Source organism: Kryptolebias marmoratus, linkage group LG7 (genome assembly GCF_001649575.2).
Source record: "Kryptolebias marmoratus isolate JLee-2015 linkage group LG7, ASM164957v2, whole genome shotgun sequence".
Taxonomy (NCBI): domain Eukaryota; kingdom Metazoa; phylum Chordata; class Actinopteri; order Cyprinodontiformes; family Rivulidae; genus Kryptolebias; species Kryptolebias marmoratus.
The window spans coordinates 3257054-3269160 of record NC_051436.1 but is presented as its reverse complement, the minus strand read 5'-3'; the positions used below and the strand labels follow the sequence as shown (position 1 = coordinate 3269160).

Genomic DNA, 12107 nt, shown 5'->3' with positions numbered 1-12107 from the left:
TCTGGCTGAGGATTCCCTCTGACCTCGGGCTTGGCTAATACCTGGAAACAGACACAGCTCAGTTGCGCTGCCTGTCTGGGCAGATCTCTTGTGGGATTTTGAAGGCCGATGCTGATGTTTTTGGGCAGAAGCCGCCAACAGACGGTATTTATTGCTGGATCCTTTTTCTTTTTTTTTCTTCTTCTTTGGTTCAAGCTTCCACTTCGGTCCTCGTCATGCCAGAGTTGGCCACAAAATTACAAGTATTCAATAAAAGGGCATCAAAAGCTGCATGAAACCATGGAAAACCATGATTTAACAATAAAAACGTTTAACTGAAGCACATTTCTGAAGATCCAGACCAGAAAACGAATTTTTTGTCTCAGAAATGAACACATTATTTTAGTTATTTTAGGGGAAAATTAACATGACTTTCTATGGTTGACCAAGTAATAACCACTGTCTCTGTGTTAGCAAAATATCTCATTTTAATTAAACCTTCAGAAAGTATTACTAATTACCTGTGGCGGCCATCTTGAATTGGATTGGCTCCAAAAGTTAACCAACATTAGCCAACACAAAGAAACTATGTAACTCAGTCAAATTGGAATCCCCTCGTTTCCATCACCGGACCTTTCTGTGTTCGTGTTTACGTCCTGCTACATTCACACTCAAAGGAGAGCTGATTAAAAATGGAGACACTTTAAACCTTCCACTACATTCAGGTGAAGACATGTAGGGACTGAAAACGGGTCTACTCGGCTCAGGACCGGGGGCCCAGTAGTCAGGGGGGCCTCTGGTCCAAGACTTCTGTTTGACCTGACCAATAAGTTCATCGTTCCCTCCACCACCGAGGGTTCTTAAAGTCGGTCGGTTTATCCATCCACCTACTGAAAAACCAACAAAAATATTTTATTCAGAAAAGGTTGAAGTTGTCACAGAAAACTCTGGATTAAATTTTGCTAAAATGATTTAATGACCCTGTAGCTGTGGCGATGGTTCGCCATCTCCAAGTGCTTCTAGTTAGCGAAAAACGCCATAAAACAACCGCAGAACTCAAATCATTCGAAAGATTTTAATCTCCCAAACAGCTATCCTACAAAAATATCAAGATTTGGCCAAAAATCTTAATTCAACTACCAAAATACTCAACATGATCCATAATGACTCAAACAGTCACTAAAACAAGCTAAAATTAAAGGCTAAATCTGTTTTATAATTCAAATACGACAACAGTTCTCTAAATTAACACACCAGAACCATAATTAAAGTGTTAAAATAGAAATAATAATAATAAAAAACCTGCAAAATACACAAGAGTCAGAAAGAGGCTAGCTGTTAGCATGTCTCTTCTTTTTCAGGAAATATCTCTGAAATAAATAAAACAGGATTTCATAACGACCTGCCTAACATTAAATTATGTAGTCATTTTTATAGCCTCTACAACCATATTTACTTAGAGTATTTTATTACTTTGGAAATGCAGTTAATAGTTAGCCTGCTATCCACAGCAGCAGTGCTACGTGGCTAGCAGGCTACCTGCTAAAATACAAACATGCTAGCTTTTCTACGGCATAAAGTTCAAGGCTCCTGCGTCGTCAAAATATGCTTTTTAACTCCTTGTTCAACTAATAAACTAATTATTTTAATCAAAAGAGTTTTATTTTATCAGAGAAAGCTCAAAGATAAAAGCTAACAATAAACTTGTTTATGTTAAGCTAGCAGCAGTTGCTAGTGCTAACCTGGTAGCTTGGACCAAGTTGAACTTCTTCAACCAAGTTGATTTTTTTGTTTGTTAGGAGTTTTTTTTATAAGTTATTAAATTGTTCTTACACTGCTTAGCCAATAAACTAAATTTTAATGGTGAAAAAGTGGCCTTGCGATCAAATTCAGCTGTAACCATTTATGTTGCCTAGCTCCGCTTATTTTTTTGTTTTTGTTTTTTTTTAGCGTAAATTTGAGATAATTATCAACATATTGGGACAAGCTGCTACGTCTGAATCTGAGGGATGTTTTTATGATGCGCTCATTGGCTGAAAGTGTTTTTTAAGATGTAAAAACACCAGAAAAATTAGGCTAGTGGTTAAACAATAATGTTCGTACATGTGCTAGCTGTTCAGATACGAGATGTTTTGGGGCTCGGTCCTCAAAACAAACCTTAATTTCTCTCATCTGGCGGTTATAGAGTTTGACGAAACAAGGCTTTTGTGGCTTTAATTATTGTTTTTAATGTGTTTTAAGTGTTAAAATGGCCAATTAGTTTATCGCTTTTAGACTCGTTCCGTTTGCCTGTGGCTGATTCACATTTTCAAAGTGGATCTGCTTCTGGGACACAAGTGATGTAACCCTCTGGAAATGCAGCGGTTTATACCTCAAATATACAGTTTGGGGACAAAGTGCGCACAAACATACACATGTCTGGGACGGGTTCTGACCAAAGTCCCTGTGTGACCTCATCAAAAGAAGCACAACCAGGAATGTGGCGGTTTTGCCGGTGTTTGTTTGGCGAATGTCTGGTTTGTGGTGCGTTTCGTGTTCGTCACGAACAGCCGGCGGCGAAATGTCACTACATGACATCCGAGCCTGTAAAGAGATGAGTTCAGGATCTACGACGTGTTAAAGGCAAAATAGGTGTTTTAAAATAATCCTTTGCACCATTAGACTTAAATAATCTATTTGTTGAAGCAAAATTCCCAGATTCCCATGAATTAAGACAATTACAATATCCCCAAAACACGAGGTTTTGGAATATAATTCTCTCATTTTACCAATGATATCAAGTCCCTAAAGTTCCAGGCGCTGCCTGCTTTGGAGATTTCTTTAAACAGATGTTTTTTTTCCTCATCGTCAATATTATTTTAACAAAAACCCTGAAATACCCACACACGGCCACTAGGTGGCGAAAGCGTCCCCATTAAAATAATCAAAATACAGACGAGGAACATTCTTAGCCTGGCTAAAGGTTCTCCCAAAACTCGTTCTTTTTCTTTGACATTTACGTTTTCCTCTCAGTTATTGACCATTTCAGGGCAAAGTTTGACGACGGCGGGATCGAGATGTTGATAAAAACGTCTCCATTAGTGATGAGGTTTTTAGGGCACAAAGTGATAAACATTCAATTCAATTCAATTCAAAAATACTTTATTAATCCCAAAGGGAAATTAAATGTTGTTGTAGCTCATAATCCTGGTTTTGTTAAAGAGTTGATAGCTGTGGGCAGGAAGGATCTCCTGTAGCGGTCTGTCCCGATTTGTCCTCGGTCCTGGTGTCCTCAAAGAGTCCCACCAGGTGAGCCTCGCTGGCCTCCTGCGAAGCCATGATGGCCGAGCTCTGGAAGCTCAGGTCGGTCTTGAAGTCCTGGGCGATCTCCCGGACCAGGTGCTGGAAGGGCAGCTTCTGGATGAGCGGCTCGATGGACTTCTGGTAGTGGTGGATCTCCCTGAGAGCCACGGTACCGGACCTGTAGAGGTGAGGCTTCTTCACGCCGCCGGTGGTCGGGGCGCTCCTTCGGGAAGCTTTGGTGGCGAGCTGCTTCCTGGGAGCTTTCCCTCCGATGGATTTACTGGCGGTCTGCTTCGTTCTGGCCATGAATGGACTTCAGGGTTCTTCACGTTTAACACCTGTTGTCATGGTTACGCATCATAACAAAATGTCCAAAAGTAAAAAAAGTTTCAGTAAAAATCCTTCCTGCTGCACAGCATCCGATACCAGAGGAAGTAATCATCCAAAAAAGTGATTTACATCCAGAAAAAAAAAGAGTAATAAAGTTTTCAAAAGCGATATCTCAGAGTGAATGGAACAGAGCTGCTCCAACATGCCGCCACCTTGAGCGGCGCAGTTCTAGAATTTGCATGCATGAAATGTATCTGAAATGTTCCTCATAGAGTACGCAGAGATGCACTAAAAACGGAGAAAATAATTCCTCTTTTAAAAATCTCTGGGCTTTCCCAGTTTGTTTGCAAACACAGCAGAAAAGCAACGATATGCAGAGAGTTACAGACACTAAAAGCTAAAAGCTGCAGAGTTCAACTTATTCTCTCGCACTGAAAAATAAAACATATGAGGCTTTGCTTTTCGTTAAAAAACGTAAAACTGTCCGGTTACACGAATGTTTTTGACCCACGCTGCACACGGTGCCGTCTCAGAGGCAGAACAGTTGGTTTATGTGTTTGTTTTTGACCATTCCTCGACATTCCTCCGCTTTACTCGGTGATCCACAAAGTGACCACATCAAGTTTTCCGGCCTCGACTGAGTGACACACTGACCTGCTTCGCCGCCAATGTTCCTCCAACGCAACAACCACCCAACGCCCGATCCACAACCTGTTTTGGAAAAAAAATGAAACGAAAAAAAATCTGCTAACTTCGTCATGCTCCCCGTTGGGAAACAACATGTTGACAGAAAGGATTTCAGGAGAAGAAAATCCGGGAATAATTTATGACTGACCAGGATGGAACGTCTGGAACTCCGTATTGTTATTTTTCCAAGATGGACTTTTATGAATGTTACTAATGATGTCAGGGATTGTGGAAACAAACGCTGGGATGGAGGCAACATGAGGAGAGAAGTTCAGGATGGAAACAGTAAAACAAATTAAAAAGGGCAGCTCTGAAAGAAGAAGATGGGTCAGAAACAGAAAGGGCAAAAGTTGGAAGATCTAAAAAACGTGAAGAGAAAACAGAACGGATGCAGTTTTACCAACACTGACAAGATGGCAGCTCGGTGATAAAAACCAGTAAAAGATGGAAAATTAGAACAAAAAGAGCCAAAAAAAACAGTGAAGATTAAAGAGATAACAACCTCCATATTCAAACACACACAACACACCAACGCACACAACATACACAACACACCCACACCACCACACAACAAGACACACCAACACACACATCACACCCACACCCACACCAAAACACAACAACACGCACAAACACACAACAACACACACCAACACACACAACAGCACACACCAACACACACCAACACACAACAACACACCAACACACACAACAGCACACACCAACACACAACAACACACACAACAACAACAACACACAACAACACAAACCAATACACAACAGCACACACCAACACACACCAACACACAACAACATACACCAACACACACAACACACACACCAACACACACACCAACACAAACCAATACACAACAGCACACACCAACACACAACAACACACAACAACACACACAACACACAACACACAACAACACACACAAACACACACCAACACACAACAACACACACAACAACACATACCAACACACAACAACACACACAACAACAACACACACCAACACACACATCAACACACAGCAACACACAACAACACACACCAACACACAACAACACACACAACAACACATACCAACACACAACAACACACACATCAACACACACCAACACAACAACACACACATCAACACACACCAACACACATCAACACACACCAACACACACAACAACACACACCAACACACAACAACACACACAACAGACCCACACCAAAACACAACAACACGCACAAACACACAACAACACACAACAACACACCAACACACAACAACACACACCAACACACAACAACACACACAACAACAACACACAACAACACACACCAACACAAACCAATACACAACAGCACACACCAACACACACCAACACACAACAACATACACCAACACACACAACACACACACCAACACAAACCAATACACAACAGCACACACCAACACACAACAGCACACACAACACACACCAACAAACACCAACACACACACAACAACACACAACAACACACACCAACACACACATCAACAACACACAACACACAACAACACACACAAACACACACCAACACACAACAACACACACAACAACACACAACAACACACAACAACACACACAAACACACACAAACACACACCAACAAACACAACAACAACACACAACACACAACAACACACACAAACACACACAAACACACACCAACAAACACCATCACACACAACAACAACACACAACACACAACAACACACACAAACACACACCAACACACAACAACACACACAACAACACACACCAACACACACATCAACACACAGCAACACACAACAACACACAGAACAACACACACCAACACAACAACACACACATCAACACACACCAACACACATCAACACACACCAACACACATCAACACACACCAACACACACAACAACACACACCAACACACAACAACACACACCAACACACACAACAACACACACCAACACACAACAACACACACCAACACACACAACAACACACAACAGCACACACAACACACAAACCAACACACACACACACACCCTGCGGTAATGTGAGCCACAGCTGAACATCCTGGGAAGCTGTTACCATGGCAGCGTGACTGTGTCCCGTTTATTATGGGATGGGAAGAAGGTGAATCTGAGGTTAAACCACATGTTTGTCTCCGTGTGTGAGACCTTCTGCTGCCACTGTTTGTGTCTGTAGCTTCAGCGTGACACACTGTGTGTTGGTGTGTGTGACAGGCAGCAGATTACAGGTCAGCGACTCGTCACTGTATAAACACAAAGTAAACAAAGACATCTGACTTCTGGCTGCCCTCGCTCGCTCGCACTCGTTTTAAAGCGTGATGATGTCATCGACCCGCTGCGGCCGCGGGAGGCGGCTCCAGACCGGAAGGATTTCTGATCCCGATGGAGTGAACGAGGATGGATCCCACCAGCCTGAACAGACGAGTTTCAAGACCAAAACACCACTGATGATGTCACAAAGCACCGGCGGCCCCACGCCGAGGCGCTCGCCATCCTGGGTGCGAACGCGACGCGCTCAGAGGTTTCAGCTCTGACGCTTCGTGCTGTAAGATCACTCATCTGTTAGAAATTACTTCTGAACGATAAAAAAAAACCCCAACATGTGCAGACAGATGATAAATCCCTTTCAGGACCAGAGCAACAAGTTGTCTCATCGGAAATCATAAATCTGCCCCGAAAAAGAGACGCTGATTGCGAAGTCATGAGGTCACTTTGGTCACGAGTCAAAAGAGCCGACAGATGGAGGATTAAAGTCGGCGAACGTCTCGTAAAATGGACGCTGTCATAAAGTTGGTAAAAAAAAACCAAAGAAGCGATGCGGGTCACACCTGGAGGTTCTGTCTGACAAACCGACCCTGAGCTGTTAGCGTCAGGAACATCTGTGGGATGGAGCTGCGTTCGCATTAGCTGCGGCAGCCATCTTGAACGGCGCTGACTGGCGAGGCCCCTGAGTCATCCAGGACGGGACAAAGAAACGGTTCGACGGTTCCCAGCTGGACTTCTTTTGACTCTTGAAGGTCGGTCACCTCTGATCCAAACGGTTCTGTTCTGATCTTCAGCTGGGAGTTTCCGGTCCTGATTCTGTGAAAATCAAAACAACGATCCTAAAATTAGGATCAGCTGAGTCACTGACCCGCCCGTCCTTTGGGTCGTCGGCTCCAATCATTTCTTTGAGAGTTTTGTTCAAATTGAGACGCTTTGATCGTCTAAATGAGGGAAGTAAACGAGGCTTGATATCAAATACCAGGACTGCATGTCGTTTCCAAACAGCTCTTTGAGCTCCCGCGGTCGTCGGAACCAGCCCTTCTTGCTTTGCTTTGCTGCAGAGTGCTTCAGATGGCTGCGACTGCCGGAGACTCAAACTGGAATCATTTTCTTTTTGCAGTCTTGTGAAGTTTTGGTTGTTTGCTCCTAAACGAACAGGAAGTTGTGCAGCGGCGGTTTGTGGAGCCAGTTTTTGAAAATCGCGGCTCGTGGAACTCTACTCCTGGCTGCGCACATTATTTCGTCTCGCATTGTATCCACGATTTCAGCCGCCTGGAGTACATTTAGGGAATGATAAAGGGCTGATTTGGACCGGCTTTTTAAACTGGTGTGGTCGGACCTGAACATTCAGCCTCGGATGTTTTCTGTCCGAAGAAGAAGAAGACGACGAAGACGACGAAGACGAGTTCCCGTCCAGGTGTCCAAACACAGCTCTAGCGCTGAAAAGCTACTGAAACTAAACTGAGACGAGTTTCTGTGAGACTCGAGACTCTTGTGACAACCCTGACCGATCTGAGAGAAAATCTTTCAAAACGTTCAAAAATTCAAGCGAGGAAAACGGCGACACAGAAACCGAGAACCAACAAAAACGCTTTTTGGAGCCATTTTGGGGACGAGTTCACCGACTAGTTACTAAGAGTCACAGCTGAGTGAGACACTGGTTTACTCCTCCTGTTTGAGTCCTCCTCTGGATGAGGAGGATCACCTGTGGCTCGTTTATTCTTCACCTGACTGACGTTCAGACGTCTCAGTACAAACATCTGCAGTTCCACCCCGAGTGGAAACTGACGGTGATGATGGGGATCAAATCATCACCAGTCAGCTCAGAAAGACGCTGAAAACCTTCATCCATAAACTACTAAAAGCTCGACTCGTATCAAACCTGCTGGTTTTCGTCGAACAGAAGCGAAGCTAATCCCTGAAACGTTGGGAGCCGCTTGGATTAACGGGTAATCCGAGCTTCGGTCGGACTGGTTTAACCCCCGCGCCGGAGGAGGATCCAGAGGACGCAGCGGGACGCCGGTCCGAGTTAGGACGCCGCTCTTGGCAGGAAGCAGGACGGCTATAAAACCATCCTCATCTCTGCTGAGAGATCAGCCAATCAGAGTGGGAGTCGTGTGACCCAGAAGCCCAAACGGATGTCAGGGTAATGATTTGTCACCTCCTGCTTTCACTGCAGCCTGACTTATTATCCTTTTTATTGACAAATACTAATTTAACATCCATTACTTCAGAGCACTTGAAAGTTTATACCGTTGGCTCCAGTTGAAAGCGAACTCGCTGGCAGGGCTGGAAAAACCTGCTCTAATGATTCGTCCATTTGCAGGAGGAGGACAGCGAAGGGTCAGGACTTGCTTGTTGTTTCGCCTCCTTTGTGCTGAATCGAAACAGGCGATAAAAACGGACGTAAGAGTTCGGTTATTAGAGTCTCTGTTGGACAGAAGGACGTTTAATGACGTTTAATGACCGTTTAATGACCGTCACGCAGGGCGTCATCTGTTCTGTTTGAGTTAAAACCCAAAAAACTCCTCTTTATGACCTTTTCTCAAACTGGACGCTCTGAGCTGGCAGCGATTTGGTTAAAAAAATTGAATAAAATAAAATAAAAACTTGGACAAATATTGTGGAAAATGGGAGAAAGACAATCCGTTCCGTTTTCCAGCTGAAATAAACAAGTCATAACCGAAAGTAGAAGTAGAAATGCCCCATAAGTAAAGTAAAAAACGATCACGGACGAGTTAGAAAACGACAGAAAACGAAGAGTCTGAAACCGCAGGAATATTAATCACAGATACGGTGAAACATGACCAAACAAACGACTGAAACATGAGCAACACTCAACCTGATCCACCTGAAGTGAAAACAACAAACCTTTTAGACACATTTTTACACATAAATAAAAACAATAACTTTAACAAGAAGCCTCTGAAGTAATGTCTGTAATAAGATCTCTCCATAAAGTTATCAGTAAAGGTATGAAAGTGGGGGAAATAAAGTTTTTAAACCCTGTTTTTTTACCGATTAAAGGAGCGATGCACAACATTTACTGCCATCTAGTGGTCAGGCTGAGAACTGCAACCATCTGACAGTTTAACAACAGGCTGTAGTTTGGTTTGCTAAAAAAATAATAAATAAAAAAGCACCTTGCTGTCACTTCATTGACATTAAATCTCTGTTTGATTTTTGGTTCACTTCTGTGTTTTTTGCCTCTTTGACACAAACGGTTGATGCGTTTTGTTCTCAGGTAAATCCTAACCGGATGTCCACTGTTTCCATTTTTTTATTTTTAAGGGCGGTAAAACGTGAATGTTCGGCTGTAATTCTTTGGTTTCTGACAAATAAAATCCAGTTTTATTCAAAGAATAAAAAGGAACCAAAGATCTGATTCCTCCACTTTGTTTTCTTCATCCTCCTATAAAGAAAATATCTTTTTATTTGGTTAAACTGAGACCTAAATGAGCTTTAGCAGCTCAGGTAGACAAACGAACCAATAATTAGCCCAGATTTGATGCTTTTCACCCCCAACGATCTTTAGTTTTGCCGCTGATGTAGGGATGAAAAGGAATAAAAGTCAGATTTATAAACTTCCTCTCAGAAAACCTGACGCTTCAACCAGTTTAACGACTTTATTTCCATTATTTATTATTTGTCGTTTTAGCCTGACTCTTTACACGTGTTTGCCTAATGGATGTACATTAGCCTCTCTGTCCAAAAACCATCAGAAACACTTAACATTTCTGACATTTCGCAGAACGTTTCTTCAGCCCGGATGAAGATTTATGCCATAACGGTCTTGGCAGGAGCAGAACTGTCTGAACTCAGTGCTGTGATTATAGAAAATCAAATCTCAACAACGGCGCAGAGAGAGACGCCAAGAGGAACCATAATTCTTTATTATCCTTTTAGCGCCGAGGTCAGAGGCCGACCAGATCCAATTTGTCACCAGCCGTCCCGGGTCAGCACGAGCCGGGCCACAGCGAGCTGAAATAACATCCAGGACTCGCGGAGGCCGACGGGAGCTCAGGAGCGCCGAAAACGACTTCAGCTGGGATTAACGCGCTTCAAATGACCCCGGCTTCAGTAAACTGAACGCCAACAGAAGCTCGGGCTGATTAGGGCTGAAATAACAGCAGCTGCTGGAAGGCCCGGGAATCCGTTTAAAGCTTCCTGGTTTTCGTCTCGGCGGCGTGGATCTTCCAGCTGATTCAGTCCGAGCGGCCAAGAAGGTGAACAGATGCTAGCTGGAGATTTTAGCTCACAGCAGCTAGCTGTAGCCAACTCACAACGTCCTCGTTTTAATAACGAAGCTCCCAAGTTGGACAAAATTAGGTTTTGTCCAACTTGGGGCGCCATCTTGGCACTGCTCTCCTGGACGTTCAGCTCTGAGCTGGAAGAGTCGACCTTGTTAGCGTCACACGTCCACCGTGGGGGACTGGCTGTCCCCGGCTGTCCTCGGCTGTCCTCGGCTGCTTCCTTGACTTTGTCCTGATTACGGCCAGCATGGCTCGTCCTTCCTCGAGGTCTCAAACCGCACCAGTCCAAGTGCCATCTTGGATACACCACGCTCCAGCCAGGACCCGGATCTCAGGAGCACGACCCTGGGAAAGACCATCCATGTCGTGGCTGATTCTTTCCACCTCAGAGGCATAATGTCCCCCATCTGACGGGTTCTCACTGATGTGAAGGACTTGGACATGTCTGAGCACCAACGGTTTTATGAGGTCTTGATGGTGACCCGTGAACGATGCCTGGTTGGACGGTTTCAGCAGAATCACAAACAAACACCCAACTAAAGATATCAGCCCAGTAATTAATGGGTTGTTAAATGTTTCGGCTGCTGAGAAGAAGACGTCTGTCAGAAGTCAAACTGCAGGATCTCCACAGAAAGCTTCTTGATTTTTTTATCCTGACCCGCTGAACGACCACAAACCGCCGCGACAAACTCACAACCAAAGACTCTGCAGCGTTTTCACATTTCCATAAGGGGCGGAAAACCAAAACCAGAGGCCGTTGGGCGAGTTTCAGGAGTTTATTCAGCCGCTGTCACGTAAAGGTTGTCTGACGAAGAGGGAGTTAAGGTGACGATCCTGTAAACAAAAACAAACGAGAAGAAATCTTTTCTGTGTGAAGCTCAGGAGACGCTCAGGGGACTTCTTCCTACGTGGCTGGACACATAAAAGTCCACCTTGGTCCCTCGACCTCAGGAACCTCTGGGTTTTTGTTTGGTTTCTTTCCTTTCACACACAGATCGATGCTCCCAGATCCAGCAGAGAACAGCTTTAAACACTTTAAGGTTCTTTAATCTTCCTGTTTTTTCTTAAATTGGGTTTTTGTTTCACGTCCAAAGATCAACAGAACCTCATTAAGGTTCTACTTTCCCTCCGTTTGCACCTCGTTCTCCTCAACGTCTGCGCAGACAGACAGACAGACAGACAGACAGGCAGACAGACAGGCAGGCAGGCAGGCAGGCAGACAGACAGACAGGCAGACAGACAGACAGACAG

At 44.1% G+C, this 12107-nt stretch overlaps 1 protein-coding gene across 1 annotated transcript; it reads right to left on the bottom strand.

Annotated features, from left to right (window-relative positions):
* Positions 1–3243: 3243 nt before the first annotated feature.
* On the bottom strand, positions 3244–3583 carry LOC108228407 (histone H3-like; the record flags this gene model as incomplete). Its single annotated transcript, XM_017403955.3, has 1 exon — positions 3244–3583. A coding segment is annotated over exon 1 (324 nt), but the record flags the coding sequence as incomplete, so codon positions are not given.
* Between the last annotated feature and the right edge of the window lie 8524 nt (positions 3584–12107).